This window comes from Mustela erminea, chromosome 4 (genome assembly GCF_009829155.1).
Source record: "Mustela erminea isolate mMusErm1 chromosome 4, mMusErm1.Pri, whole genome shotgun sequence".
NCBI lineage: Eukaryota > Metazoa > Chordata > Mammalia > Carnivora > Mustelidae > Mustela > Mustela erminea.
The window spans coordinates 54,569,707-54,585,851 of NC_045617.1; the positions used below are offsets into that span (position 1 = coordinate 54,569,707).

General features: G+C 45.5%; 1 protein-coding gene across 4 annotated transcripts in view; it reads right to left on the reverse strand.

The window, feature by feature from the left end:
- Nucleotides 1-16,145, reverse strand: part of SASH1 (SAM and SH3 domain containing 1) — a 315,133-nt gene that overhangs the window by 17,811 nt on the left and 281,177 nt on the right. For all 4 annotated transcript variants that reach the window (XM_032339291.1, XM_032339288.1, XM_032339289.1 and 1 more), the window contains 6 exons: nucleotides 11,240-11,314; nucleotides 9,626-9,769; nucleotides 6,527-6,662; nucleotides 5,591-5,760; nucleotides 4,654-4,863; nucleotides 3,746-3,896 (listed from right to left, as the gene is read on the reverse strand). In XM_032339291.1, coding sequence (XP_032195182.1) covers nucleotides 3,746-3,896; nucleotides 4,654-4,863; nucleotides 5,591-5,760; nucleotides 6,527-6,662; nucleotides 9,626-9,769; nucleotides 11,240-11,314 — 886 coding nt within the window. The remainder of the gene's footprint in view (nucleotides 1-3,745; nucleotides 3,897-4,653; nucleotides 4,864-5,590; nucleotides 5,761-6,526; nucleotides 6,663-9,625; nucleotides 9,770-11,239; nucleotides 11,315-16,145) is intronic.

Here is a 16,145-nt window from a genome sequence, read left to right on the forward strand (position 1 = left end):
AGGTCTTGGCGATAAGCGCTGGCTCTCGTATTCTCTCAACAGGAGTAAGATTGGCAAATGGGGACATGAACCTGATAGGGGCACATGTTAAATCCTTCTGTTTTTGTTGTCTGTAGTGTGTTCGGAGGTTTTCTTTCCTTTCTGCCCTTTCTTTGTTTGGGGTCAGCATTTCTATTCCCTGTGTACAAAAGTAAGACAGGGAAGGTTCAGGAATCCCCCTAACTGGGACACTGAGTCATGAACACTCTTCAGGTGGGTGACTAAAAGAACCCTTAAAGAGAACTACCTGGTGTTCTGTCCAGGAAATGTGCCTAAAGTCAATCACATGGGAAATAAGGGGGAGGGGGGCCTTCATCACCCAGTGACATCACCCACCCATTCTACAGAGTGGGCACATAAGACCTTACAGGGAGTGAGGTTACAGGAAGAACATCTTTGTATTATTATGCAGAGAAAGTACTTGGTCACATAAAACAGAGGCCAAAAAAGCATTTTCTGCATAAATGGCTTAAATTTATTTTCCTTTCTCTTCATTGCCCTTCCCCTGACCACATACATTAAAAAAATAAATAAATAAAAACCCCAGAAATCTGATCCTGTTTCTCAGGTCATTAAACAGTGAATTGTAGGAAGGCCGATGACTGCCATTCCACAGTGTGCCAGCTGTCCCTCCTGCCCACTCTCCACTTCCTGTTTGCATTTCTCACATGGAAACCGTTTTCTGACACTAATCATGGCTGAGGAAGCCCTTAAGTAGAACCCCAAGTTAAGAAGTGCTATTTTTTAAATGACTAATGAAAAATTAATGGAAGCACAACAGCAAAACCTTCCCCCCCGCCACCATAAAGTGGAACATTCTAGAGTGATGTCCTCATTATGTGGAAGAGTCTGTGGATTTGAAGTGGCCTTTGTCCTCGTCTAATATGTTATTGAGGAAAATGATACATGTAAAATGAGGGCTTTCAGCTATCAGTTACAACCCAAGAAGAGGAATCAATGTAGTTTGTCCTTGGCGAGACAGTTCACTGTACCGCCACAGCCAAAACAGACTCCATAGTGCTGACCGATGGGAATAAAAGAGAACACTTGTCCCTGTTACAGTATGAAAATGCCGACTGTGTCTGCATCTTCACGACTGCCAGCCTCACCAGACACAGCCAGGGTTCCTGAAGTTACGAGGAGTGAGGGGATCCCTCACATTACCTGAAAACCAGTTCAGAGGATATAGTTCAGAGGCCCTACATCAAGGGGCTGTGGTCACTTCCTGAAAGATTCATTCAGCTACTTAGCAGGAGTCCAACTATCAAGTTTAGGAAAAGTTCCTCACACTAAAAACCAGTATTTACCAAGCAACTTGTCCTCTTTCATTAGGGAGAGCTCTCAGATGGATGGCAGATTCAAGGCCGTATCCTCTCCCCCGCTTACTAGCATGAATGCCAAGGTATAAAGGAGAAGAAAGAAGGTGAGCTAGGACCATGAAAATTCTCATGGGCAAAGAAGCTCGGAGGACTGGGTTTGGGGGGCTGAAACCCTGTGTGGGTATGACCTGAACTTGGACCTGAAGGGACTTTTGGTTAAAGCCCTCCTGCATCTCACATACACAACAGGGAGTAAGAATAACCTTGGGAAGGAAGAGAGAATGGGATTCTTAGATAGCAGGCCTTTCAGTGAGCTTTTAAACAGTTCCTTGTATTCTTTAAAAAACTGAAGCCAATAGGCCAAACTGTTAGCTATAGTTGGCTTTAAGAAGTAGATATGTGGATTTGTTTTTTCTCTGTAGTTTTCGGTACATTAGAAATAATTGCTGATTAAAATTCTTATTAAAATTATCTAGTAAGAGTTTTTATCTGGCAGGCTTAGGACAGTGATTTTGGAGTCATTGCAAGGAAATGCTATCAGACAGTCTTTTCCAAGTGGAACTCTGCACGAAGGCCTGCACTCCCCATACACAGATGTGCAATCAGAGTGACTGGGAGGTCTGCCTGCCAAACGATGCTGGAGATGTGCCTCTTGCTCTTGTGAGTAGCTGAGCTAGAAAAGCTGTAAGATCTCAATAGATTTCTAGATGATCTAGTGCACAGAGATTTAGTTTGCCAGAAATCTATGGTGTTCCTTTAGGTTTTTACTTCTTAAACAAAATTTAACTGCACTGAATGTAAAGTCTTATAATCCTAGGATAGGTCCGGATCCAGACCATTGGCACTCATCAGCACCCCGGAGTCCCTGAAGCCTTTGAGAACCAGGAACAGGAAGGGCTACTTTGTAGACTGGGGGATAGTCTAAGCAATGGCCCAACACAGCTCTGCAATGGTATTTAGAAAGTAGCGAAGAGCCCTCCTTAGACTTCTGAGTATGCATCCTGAAAGGCAGATTCCCTCCTATAAAATATCCCCTCGTGCCAACCTCAGGACATGCTCCCAGAAGGGGCAATGAATCTGAGCCCATGTGGCAGGGAAGAGACGAAGCCCAGATCCATCCTGTCTTATCCTCAGTGTGTAGCTTCACTCCCCCATGCTCTGAATGCTACAGGAAACGTAATAGATAGGGTTCATAAGCCAGCTGTTCTCAGTGGCTGAGGGAGAGCAAATAGAAGAGCAGATGTGGTCCAGGAGAGTAGATGATTTAACATTAATTGATATTAACACAGCCGGCTGGCCAGACCAGGCACGGGGCCAGAAGGCTCTCTGTCCACAACCAGGCCACATGGCCCTACCCCAAGTGACAGCTCCCCTCCCAAGAGACCTGGTTATAAAGTAGGATTAACTATGAAGCACAATTCTCTTCAGATCTATCCTTGAAGGCAGTATGTTTATCTAGGGTTCAGATACCTATCTAATGGTGTGTGGTCCTCTGTGTTTCTCAGTTAATTCAGGGGGAGGACCGATTAAGCAGAAATGAATTTAACTGTACTCACTCACTTCTGTGTCTCCTGGGCCTGATACATCCAGTCATGTAGACTTTTTTCCCCACCATTAACTATGGTTTTGGTTTGTCTTTTAGCAATAGAAATGCTATTAGCTGGTGAAGCAGAACATTTGAAAGAAAATGCATCTGAATTCAGTAACTAGAAAAGATACTCCCCTCTTAATGAATAATTTCAGGGGTATTTCTGATGTCAGGTTGGAGAATAAAGAGCAGATAAGACTAGGTTAATGGAGCAGAGGATACGGTGTATTCAAACAGACTGTAAAAGCCGTGAGCTCACTGAACTCTGCACCATGGACTGTAAAGCCGAGCTCTCGCCTCGGTGGAGACCGTAAAACATGGGTTTCTCCGCTCTCCAAGTTCCCCTCAGGTAGTTCCCGCTGCTTCAGGGGAAGCTGATGAGTGTCATTTACTCATTAGCCCTCCCCTTTGATAAGGGAACAACTCTGGAGTGCTCCGAGGAGGGACGGGCCCTTGGCTGGCAGGACACTTGCAGTGTGACCGCTCCTTTGGTGCCCTGGCAGCCCAATGACCTGCTGTGGAGCCCACCAGTCTGAAGGAGGCCTCTGCCATGTGAGGACAAAGGAGAGAGTGTTTCCTTCCATGTTACCTAGAAACATGCCAGGAGAGGCGCCAGCAGGAAGGTCTTCTTTTGCCCTCCCATCAACCAAAATGGCTACACGGGGAATTCATGCCTTTTTTGCCGTTTGACCTAATGCAAGACGGACCCTGGCCTGGAATGGAGCAGGACCAATAGAGTGACTCCAGGGACCCCAGCATGTGGCTAAACGAGGGACCCCTGGGTGCTGGAGGCACTTACTGTCATATTCCTGCAACAGCTCCACTGCTGTCAAGAGAACAGCCCTGTGCTCTGGGTCCCTGATATTTAACTCATCCAAGTCCTCCTCCTCCAGGAGCTTAAATGTGTCCAGGTCTTCGTACCCATTGAACAGGAAAGTGGGCATGTGCTCCTGTGAGGGAAGGAACAGAAGACACGGGGAGTCAGCAAGTGCTGCTCTGGGATACTTGGCCAACACCCGGCCTCAAAGCCCTGAACCCTTTCCGCAGTCACTTTTGTGCTAACTGGAAGATCCGTAACACTCATTCATCATCTGTTCTGTACCTCCCAGCTGCACGGCTTAGCAGGCCGGCGGGGCATCTCATTAATCACGGGCTAAGAAGCTGTACCTTGTAGGCTGAGATGGACTCCACTGGCTCGCATTTTAATTGGGCCTTTGCCCTGACTGATGCCTTTAATGCCACACAGCGAACCATGGGGGTCACTTTCCCTTCATTTACAGAGCTACCAAAATCCAACTCAAAGCCCTGTGACTTCCTCAGGAGCAAGAGAATTTGCAAGGACACAGGATCTCCTGCTGGGGCCCCAGCGCACTAGATCCCGGGAATAATGGGGTTGGGGGGCAGTGGGCCACTCCTCAAGGCCTGGGGGTGCCCAGGGCTTTGTGCTCACAGCTCTTTAAAGCCGAGCTCTTGGGGCTAGCAGCACATTCTGACCCGGGACGTGGGTGGTCACCCCCAGCAGAATTCAACAGCATCATTAGCATGCTGGTACCTATGTCTTTCGAGTAATATACTCCTCCTAGTAAAGGGCTGCCCTGCTGGATGACACAGACGACCCCTCCCCTGCCCGGAAAGTGCCCTTGCTTAATTTAGGAAAAGGAAAAGGCAACAGGGTGCCACGTGTGACTGGAACAGGAAGAAGCTGACTTTCAGGTTGATCCGATCCAGCAGATCTTCCACAGATTTGGGCTGGGGTGGTCTTCCTTTCCTCCTCCTCCTGGTGGGGCGCTTGGGCTTCTCCTCTTCCTCATTTAGCACATCTACGTAGATGAACTTGAATGTGCCGACCTTGTTATTCAACAGACCCATCCAGGTGCCCATGGGTGGCTTGCTGATTATATCGATGATGTCTCCTTTCTGTGGCCCAGGGAACAGAGATCTTTCCATTAGCTCCATCTCTAGGCATGAACCATGCATCAGTTAGATGTGTTCATCATCACGTAGAAGGGAAGCTACTGAAGGCCAGAATCAGGTTCCACAAATCACTCTACGTAATTGGGAGCCTGGCAGAGAGCCAGATTCCTTGCATGCCTGAGGTCTCCTACCCTCCACCCCCTGCACCATGAGATGACGTGTGGTTCAGGTCTGTCCTGGTGCTTTTGGCTACGTGGGCACCTGGCTTTCTGGACGCCTGGCCATCATCCACAACTCCCCCCTCCTAGAGAAAGATTTTCCACCCACTAAGCAAAGGCCAGAGCACTCCCATTCTAGAACTGCTTCATACACTGTGTGCAGCTCCAGCCGCCCCGTTAAACATCACTGGTCAGTCACACAGAGAAGACAGTAAAGTTTTTTCAGCTAGACAAAAAAAATGGAGGGTGGCGGGCAACTGAATTCTATAAGGAAGCGGAGGTCACAGGTAAGGGCTAGGGGAAGAGGTGGAGATAAGAGGAGTAACACAAACCCCACCTCTGTTGTAAGGGCTAGTTAGGTCTCTGACTTGTTTTTCTCTACAGATGAAACCAGTATATCACTGTGGCCAAGATACCAGTATGCACTACAGGAAGCCAGCATTCAACAGCAAGGAAAACAGACCACGTCTTACAGACACGGACAGTCGCTCTGAGGCCAGGCAGAGACCTACCTTGAGCTTGAGTGAGTCTGTGTCATAGGGACTAGGCGTGAAGTCAGTGTGTACCCTGGCGCGCCCACAGAAGGGGCCCCGGTAGGGGGGCTCCTCGTCGTCACCGTCTTCCGACTTGACACTCTCCCTGTTGCTGGTCGAGGAATCCGTGGTGCTTACTGTCTGACCACCTGCGCGGGAAAAATAGGAAGAACAAGGGTCAGTACAGACTTCTGCACAGCAAAGCTTAAAGGCACAAAACTCAGGGACAGAGCAGGGAAGTCAAAAACCACAAGCGTATGTCAGGATCCCAGCAGGGCTGGGTTAGGAGGCCAGGGGATTCGAGTTTGCTAATTGTTATCCCTCATCAACCACCTAACAAGACCGGGAATCCAGCAAGTTCTGTATGAGCCAGACTCCCTAATGGAGGACACCACAAGGCTTCTACAGTCCTAACCTCTCCAGCTTACTGTTTTTACCCCATTTTACAAATGAGGAAACTCAGAGTCAAGGAACTTGCCCCAGACCAGCTGCTTTGAATTACTCTCTTCCCACACCCCCCCTCCCAATACCCTCAGCCGACAAAGCCGACACCCCCGAGAGTCCTGGCGTGAAGAGCACTTGTTACGTGTATAACATTTATAATTCTCTCTCCCCACCCACCTTTGGTTGGTCATTTAAGGAGCCTTTCCCCTTGAGTTGTTCCTCTCCCTTCTCCAGACCCTTCCTCAGAAGTGCTGTTTTCTCCAAAAGTCATCACCCCCTCTCTTGTGCGCCTGCTATACACCTCTGCTCCTGAACAAACATGCCCCTTGGCCCGCCTCATTTGCAGGTCTGTCTCTAACAGCACCCTACAGGTTGCAACTTGGTCTGACTCCTTAAATCGCCTCTAGACACTTGGCAAAAGGCTGATTTTGACGCCAGCTGCAAGCACGTATAATGATAAAGCAAACATACTCATTGAGCTTTGCCCACTCAGAGAACTGTGCAGACTCTCCACGGACCCTCCGGCTTTGAGCTTGGGCTTGTCCATGTGTTCACCATCCGGCTGTGAAGGTGGAGGGGAGCCAGGCATGCCGTCGAGGCCTGAGTCCTGGAATGGGTTTCAACACAATTAAGTTGCGTCAGGGAGCATGGACGTCATCTCACAATGTGAGGCAACTAACCCTCCGCTAAGGCAGTCACAGCCATTTTTATAACCATATTTGATTCCATACCCGATATTCTCTTTTTTAATCTATACCCTCGCTTCAGTTGAGAGTTGTGGCTCACATAACTCAGTCATTTTTCATGCTCAGATAGATTCTCCTGAAATCCCTAAGAAAAATCTACTTCTGAGAACATTTCATTAAAGGCTTAGAGACTTCTAGCGTCATCTCTAGGCTAGTGATAAAGCAACGGTTTGAATGCAGATCAAGTACAGTCTACCTCTAATCTAGTATCTGAAAGTGCCATCAGAAAATATTTAATCTATCAGAAATGCTTACACCTAAAAAAGAAAAGAAAAAGGCCAGATTCTTTTTTTGTTTACATGAATTCTTGAAATTAGCTAATGAAATGCCAATTGGGAATACAAATAGAGCAAAAATACTTTTTTTTTTTGGTAATAAAATTTCTCTGTGTCATCATTTGGTTTTTGCTGCTTTTACTTCCATTGTGTATTGTTAGTACAAAGCTGTGAGGCCCCTTTTGAGTCAGGATGCTGACAGTTGTGACTCAGCAGTACTTTTCACGTTTGGGGAGGTTACGTAGCATAGGCCTGGCAGCCGGTCACTTGCACATACAAGTGCAGCACGCGCGTGTGCCTGATGGTGCTACAGGGACAGACAATAGCACGCTTCACAAAGTCTGCAGTCCGCATGGTTTACTTGCCAAAACAGACCACTTTCTGGCATATTCCACAGGCACGTGAGCACAAAACCATCTCAACGAAACCTGTTATTTACATAGTGCCGAATCATCAGAAAGGCTCTAACGCAATTCTGCGGGTCCTGCAAACATTTAAGGACAACAGTAACGGCAGCCTCTGATCTACAACACTTCTTTTTTCCTTAAAGTGAACTCTAAGCCCAACACGGGGCCTGAACTCACGACCCTGAGATCAGGAGTGCCATTCTCTACATACAGAGTCAACCAGGTTCGGGACAGGGAGAAAATAACCCCCAAAACAGCTATAAATGAGCTGCCGTCACCGAGAAGTAACGGAAGTTACCAAGTACGAGTTCCCACACATATTCTCATTCCTCTTCCTGAATCAGCAAAGGAAGTCACCTGTCCCAGTTATCTTTTTTAAACGCTTCTGAAAACAGCACACATTTTGAAAAAGAGCAGACATCTCTGATAAGGTATGTTCTCAAACACTTTCACTAACTTATTCATCATGTATTTACTGATCAGCTACAAGAACGAGTGCTGTTCTAGGTGCCGGGCATACAGTAGGAACAGAGCAAAGATCTTTACCAAAATGGCTATGTTTCTACTAAAATGCTGAACAAAAAACCAAAACCTTGGCAACAATAGTTTTCTCTCTCCAAAAAGGGTTAGGCTGATCGTTTACTCCTTTCTCCCCCCACTTACGTGAAATGACTGCTTTAAAAATGAGAACAAAGCCTACAAGCCTGCTACAGAGTAAAATTATAGAAAACGGCTCAAAATGACATTCTATGCTCCTGATCTGTAAAGCAGAAACCCAACTAAGAATAGAAGTGTACAAGAGCTTTTAGTGGATGTTTCAATTCACTGGAGAAGCAAACTAAACGAAGTGCTGGAGTTTCATGGTGCTGTGCTTTCTGGGACCAGCAGGCCATCTGCCTCAGGAGTGCACAGTTTGCCCAGCATGGTCGCTGCTCCCAAGCCCACAGGGACAAAAGGAAAAATATTCATGGAGAGAAGACATACAGGAGACAGCCTAGACTTCCCCTGGAGGTCTAACAAGCCAGAATTTCTCAGCCTGACTGTCAGCATGCCGGATGGATCACTATTGTGGGGAGCTGGTGTAAAATGTCTCTCACTGGATCAAACATCCCCATGTCTGGTGTAAAATGTCTCTCACTGGATCAAACATCCCCATGTCTCTCCACTGGATGCTGGCACCAGCCCCACCGCCCCACCCCCACCTGGCTGTGACTATCAAAAATAGCCCCAGTTGCTCTGGGATGGAGGGGAATTACCCCTCCCCCCTGTGAGAACCACTGTAATATGTGGGCTTTTTCTAAATCCCAGTGCAGGCCACTGGCTAGCTGCTGCTGGTGATGCCGGCAAACAGATGCCTGGATGTTAGCTTACTACTTCCACCAGAGGGCAGCAGCTGAGCAAAAATGTCTGCTTTCTCTATTTGGTAGATAAAGCAGCCTTGCCTACTTATCTCAAGTAGACAAGCATCTCACACACAGATACTTCAACAGACTACAAAGTGAATGCTATAAAGGTGCCAAATGGTCAAAATTACCTCAAGGCCCAGCTCTCCACAAATAAATGCCTTTATTCCCTCCACCCACACAGGAACTTGTCCTATTTCTCCTGCTGAAGGAAGACAACTGAAGGGGGTCTATGCTGTGCTACCTTTCTGGCCACAGAGAGGCCCAGTTAGTGACAACGCCCCTGCAGAAACCACCACTGTGGGCAGCCCTGCAGCCACAAAACTTGTGGAGTCAATCCGCTCGGAGCTTTGAGAGCAACTTCTGCTACACCTTTTTTAAAAAAGTCTGCTAAGGAAACTTGAGTGTCTTTTTTAGCTTTGATTCGGGTAACACCCATTTTGTAGCAAGGAATATTTCCACAAATAAAACTCTTTGCATCAAGTGTTAAGTGCTTATGGCACTAAGAATAACCGTTTCTTTACATGTCTTCTTCTTGTGTGTCCATAGAAGACGGCCCAAATCGTGGATTCCCAGCACTGAGCATGAACCACTCTAAGTGACTGAATCTTTTGAATAAATTATTGAATAAATGTCTATCAGACCTAAGCATGGTCCTAGAGCCTGGTTAACACCAATGCATTGTGTTTAGCACGTATTGGATCTCAGACTGATCGTCCTCGGCTCAGGAGTTACATACCTGTTCAGAGACTGAGCTGCTATATTTTTTAGACATCCTCTTCCTCATTGTCTCTTTCACTGACTTCACCTTTTTCCCAAGAGAGATCCGGGAGGCAGTGGGTGATTTGATAACTTCCTTGTACACAAAATCTCCTTCTTTACTCTGCAAAGCAAAGTGTTGTAAGTACCTTTAACCACAGACAAATGATGCCCAGAAACAGCTTTTATTGTTCAAACCATTAATGTTCTACCTCTCAGAAAAATATTGGCATCCCCCAAGGATCTTGAAATGCCCTCCTGTGTTAACTCAGTGCTATGTTATTTGTCTGTTTGATTGAAAATTAAAAGCTACTCACTAAGGGGCTTTTGTCCTTTGTTTAAAGTGGGATGTGAGTCACTTATTTTTTTTAACCTTAGTGTATTTTTCTCTGATGATACTTTTCCTCATCATTTTAGATATCCAAAGGGACTGCATTTCACTGAGAAAGAGTGGTTATATTCACATAATCCTGGCAGAGGGGAAGAAGAGGAGGGTATTACAGAATCATCCCAGGAAAGTGAAAAGAACAAAATGGCAAATCTCAGTCACCAGAAGTGCAATGGCTGATTGGACTTAATCACTCTAGAGCTCTGTGTAGTCAAGTGCTAAGAGTATGTACATTTCCTTCTCTGAACAAGTTAGACTTGTGGTCACCTCTCATTCTATTTTGGCATTAAAAAACCAAACCAAAACAAAACAAAAAACTTTCCTCTGAGGAGGAAAAAAGAAATCACACTTCCTCTCTCATTTTTTTTTTTTTAAGAGTGGCTATGTAAAATTACTGGTTTATGAATCAATAAAATTTGATATCCAAATAAAATATTGTTATTCTTCCAGGAAATTCTCAAAACTCTTTGAAAATCACAGATGGGTATTTTAGCTGACACATGACCTATAAACAAATATAAAGCATGGAATTTTAATTTTCATAGTTTCTGACAAAATGCATAAGGGGAAAATAAAATGGTAGGTAAAATTCACCTACATCCTTGGAGCCTCACAAAGGAAACCTCAGGGAACAGAATACGTACACTGCAGGGGTAGCCTGTCCCCACGGTTACCCAGAAGCAGATTTGAGGCCTCTAGAACCTTGGCTCTGGAGAGTCTGATCTGCTCTAGGCCCAAGGAGACTGGGTTCATTCCAGGGCACCCCAGATCAGAAAGACTTAGACTCCTACAAGGCACTTGGCCTGTGGTGAGACTGGTGTCTCAGAAATGCTGGCAGACTCTCACCCCCATCACAGGGTTCCATCCTGGCACACAACCTGTACGTACTGGTCGTGTGCACTTGCAACTAGTGTGAACGAAGGGCATGTGTGCTCAACTGGGTAGGACCACAGTAGCCAAACTTAACACTGGATTTACGACTTGAGAAGAATGCAGAGGCATTACAGGCATGGAGGCAGTCACTGTTCTTTCCACATGAAACAGCTGAGCATCTCTAAGATGCGTACAACAGGGCTTCTTTTCAAACACGATGTAGGATCACCGATGTTACCCACTATCGTTTCTCAGAGACACTAAATAGGAAACTATGTCAGCCACATGGCTTGAATCCAAACTTTTTCTGCTTCTCCTCTGACATACACTCACCATTGGGTCAGAATTGTTGCTGCCGATGTGTAGAGAACGGTTCGTCAAGTCAAATCCTCCAAAACTGCAGGTTCTCTGTGGAAAGGAGCATGGAGGGCAGGAATAATCCAGTTATGTTTACGTCAGCCGACAGTGCACCAACCCAACCCATTTCCCATTTGCAGGTCAATCATTGAATCACAAATATGTTACAGGATGAAAGTAGGAAACAAGAAATGATGAGAAAAAAAAAATACATGATTCATGTTTTAAGGAAATTTCCCTCACGTTGTCCTTCCAGAGGCCACTGGAACTGGGCTTCGCCCCAGAGGTCTAGAATCCCCTTAACATGCAAAAACCAACTGGTAAAAAAAAAAAAAACCACAACAAAAAACCACCCATGTGTTAAGTGCTCTAAGATTCCCGGTCGCTTAGCAACAGAAACCCCCCTCCCCCCAGGCCCCCGGTATTGGCTGCACACAGTAGTGATAGGAGGGAATATGTATTAGGGGACCCATGTGCTCCGAGTGGTCTTGGAAACCCAGGCCTGAAATCCTATATTGCTCAGCCACTGACAGCAGGCTTTTCTAAGACTCTTGTTTTGTTTGGTTTTAAATCGCTGAGAAGGGGAAAAAAGGTTATGTTTATAGTAGTCCAATCAGGCCAAGAGGATTACTCACTCACTGCTTCCTTGACCTAGCCAAAGATGCTGCTAACTTTCCCATCTAACTGCCCAGCTTAACTAATTATGACCCTTTCACTCAGAGTGTGTGAAGACACCACATTTGCCCAGAAAGAAAAGGTTGATTCAGTGACCATTGTTGACCACACTCTTTAATTCCAATAGGAAGGACACCGTGTTATAAAGGATGAAAACCTTCTTGCCCTCTAGTTGGTTTCAATCTTTATGGAATTGCTTATTTTTAAGCAACTATATATTTCAGAACTTGCTTTGAATTCTGTTGTTCTTCCAGTGAAAGCTACTTGATGGCCACCCCCACCCCCACCCCCAAAAATCTGTAAGACAGACTCAAAGCACATTGATTTTTGTTACAGCTGATTTACTTTTTAAGCAAATGGTAATAAAAGCTGAATAGCAGCTCTGGGTGCCAATATTTTATATTATTCGTTTCTCAAAGAAACCTAGTTAACAGCTGTTTGATGGAAGAAATGAACAGAAAAGCACAATGTAGACTATAAACATTGCCTGTTTAGAATAAATACACTTGAGATATACAGTAACTGAGTGGAGAAAGCAGAAAGGTCCAGGAAGAAAAATGCCACGGTTTCTGGAATCTCGTCGATGGTCCTGGTCCTGCCGCTTCCTGGCTGCGTGACAGGCAAAGGACTTCGAGCAGACTCTCGGACCTCTGCTTCGCCCCGGAGGAGCAGACCTGCTGTGTGAATGCTGGGCTTCCACTTCCCAGGGCTGCCGTGAGGATTTGGGAGTCTGTCCCGGCAGTTAGCATACTCTGGTTTAGGCTCAGTCATGTTCTAAATATGCAAACAAAGGACTGAAGCTCAGTTCAGGGCCTCACATTCTAGGAGCTTCCATTCCTAGGAATAGACCAAGAAGTGAGAGCTGCCAGGCATGGCAGTCAGGGGCCAGGAGACACAGAAGGTGGCAGGGGACATCCGGGATAACCCAACTCAGGAGGCCACACGACTGTCCTCCTTCACCAAAGCTGCCATTGCTGTTGTAAGTTATCTACCGTGGACACAATTCTAATTTTATATAACGTATCAATGGGCAATCTGATGTCCCTTATAGTAACCTGACTGTATTCTATTCTATAAAACAAGAAAGACCGCTTAATTCCAAAACACTCACCAAACCCACCAACTTGGCAAGCAAGGTTATGGCCACCACTCAAGGCTAATTTTTAACGTTTACCTTCCCTTTCTAGTTTCTAATTCCAAATAGATTTTTGCATTTCTGCAAAGGCAGTGATTTTCTCCTAGTTCCTTTCCCGTGACTCAGGGCTTCACAGATACAGTATGGCGCCCAGATGCCTCATCATTTTATGGCTTCTGCATTTCCCTTTCAGTTCCATCATTGACTACAACACTGGAGCCCAGCATGTACTTTCTGATGCATATGAAATAACTCAGAAAGAATTCATGTGGAAACTTTACTGCAGTAAATTAGAAGCTCATTTGTGTCTTCGTATGCCAGCTGTAGGCATTTATTCCTAAAATAAAAAGCTCAGAGTGACGAGTGGACTGGGTTTCTTAGCTACCAACTCTAACCTCTCCCAGTGATATGCAAAGGTGTCTGCAACAGACTCTTTATCAGTGGAGGAGGGACAAAGAATCTAACAATAAATGTCGCTTGAACGAATCTCCAGCTTTTTCTGTAATACCAAGTCATTCTCGAAACAGCACTCCTTCAACGGAGAACACAGACTGTGGAGAGGATCGTAAAAGAAAGTAAACCAGTCTTTGCCTTTGGCAATCTACATTAACTGAAACCTAAGTGAGGTGTTTTGTTTTTAAGTTCCTCCATCTCCTACACAGCTAACAATAAGAAAATTTGGGAGAGATGCTTGTGGATGAGGAGAGCCAGTTGATGGAATGGTCATGCAGTTGGAAACATGTTTTGGGTGGGCATGGGGGCGTTGAACTTGAAAAATGGACAAAATTCTAAAGTATCATGCATGCCTGTTCCCCCAAACAAAAACTGAATGACCAAATAAAAAGCAAGACAGGTGACCATTTCCAGTGAATGTACAGCATTATCATTTCCCTGAGGTTTCATCAAGCAAATATGGCATTTTTGGAAGGACAAAAGGATCAAGTTTAAAGAGTAAGGGAAACTGTGCACTTTCAGATAAAGGGGAGGTGATATGACAAGAAGGATGGGAAGACTGTTAACGGAAACCAAACAAGGAAGTTAATCCCATTAAACCAAACCAAACAACCCCCCAAAATTCTGTTGTGAAAAGGCTTATTTCCCTTTACATTCTCTGAATGATTGGAAAATTAAATTTTGTCTTCCTGATTGTGCAGTTATTCTTAGATTGAAGTGGTATGTGCAGATTTCTAGTTCAGCACTGAACACCTACGTCAGCAAGTACTAGAGCTGTCCAGTACTACCTCGGGCTCATAGCACCTTACAAATATCCAGCTTTGGGTGACATCTGGGATGGAGTTTACACAGTGCCACTGTATTTATAAGGCAGGAAAAGGGCTTGAAAAGAAACTTGCCCCATGTCCATACTCAAGGTCAGTGAAGAATTAATCACTGGCCCACAATTACATTAGCACAAATCTTAGAAAGATAACTTTGAGAAAGTCTTATAGAAGTTACATTATTAGCCTGGCAATAAAGATGAGGGACGTGTGAGGAATTCAAGGTACTCCAGGTGGAAAAATTCTCTGTATGACATGATTTAAGTTCATGGGGGTGAGTAACCAGTTAACAGAGAAGAGGTGGCTCTTATCTATCAAGGTCATGTGCAGAAGAACTGGGCAGAGCCCCTCTCAGGTTAATAAATTATGCCAAGATTGGTTCGCCACAGCATTTATCTGTGGGTCAGAACTGAAGGAGTGAGAAAGAGAACTCTGTTGTACAACAAACACAGAACCAACCACAAACTATTGCCATGACATACAGAAAGAACCAGAAGGGAAGTTGTCGCAGTTTTAAAGTGTTAGAAGATCTGAATGAATGAAAAGAGACAGAAAATAAGCTCCAACAAGAAAGTCAACACATCTGGGAACATCTGGAAAACCTCAAGGCTAGGATGGACCTATGGATCGTTTTGGAACAGGAAGGTTCCTTTAGGGATGGCATGGACCAATCGGTCTCCATTTCCACAAGAAGAACTCAACTGAATGAACAGAAGTTACAGCAGTTGTCTGAGGAATGAGAAGGAACCCCAGGGAAGTCCGCATGGGAGGTTGTGCTATAGTTTGTTCTGTCAGACCCTTCCAGGGAACGCAGCCAGCAGTTCCAGTGGATTGAAGAGGACACTAGGAGACCTGGGGGGGGGGTGGGCAGGAAGGCCACAGCTCTCCTCATTCTGTGCCATTTTATATGGGTTCCTGCACAAGCTAAACGCTGGATGGGAACTTCAGGAGGAAAATGCTTATATTCTCAAGTTCAACCTAAGTCATGCCCTAAAAAGCAATCTTACGAGGTCTCTAATAACTCAGTTAAAACTGGACAACATTTCTGAATGTGGGTCCTTCATTCCTCGCTATGTACAGAAGAATCCATGGGGCAGTGGAAGATATTTCTAAATGCTCACCCCTCTGTTTAAGTAGATAGACCATCAAATAGCTTTAAGCAAAACAGAAGAGCTCTAATATTTTTCCCCCTCTACATCAAAGAACTTTCTGGTTGGTGCTACTAATAAAAGAAATGTACTTGACAATGTTTTCGAATCACCAAATCGGTGATTGTGCTGATGACAATCTTTCCGTGAGCTGGATTCTATTGTTTCAATTAACTGAATGAATAAACGTGTCTTCTCAGGGCAAAACATCCTTCTGTTTTGCATCAGCTTCTTTGAGGTCAAGTGATGGGATGGCTGAGAATCAAGACAGCCGCTCCTAGCGGAGGCCAAACCCCTGCCCTGTGCTCTGCAAGCCCTTCCCTGGATTGGCCTCAGTGTTTAATTCAATCAGAAATCAAACAGCTTCAACCGGCAAGAGGACAGATGGGAAAGAAGCCACTGCCAAACGAAGGCGGGCTTAGAAAGCGAGGTGATGGCAGAATAGAGCCTGGAGTCATGAAGTCGGGAGCAGAAGAGCGGGGAGGGCACCAGGCCCCACGGAGGAGAGGCCATAATGCTTGACTGCACCTCACAGAAATGACAAGGCCGTCCCGGCGACCACCTCGGGACTCACAGACTTCTGGTGGATTCTCAAGAGAACCCTTTTAGTGCAGCGGTCCACCGTGGCGGCCCACTTCCTCTTTGTC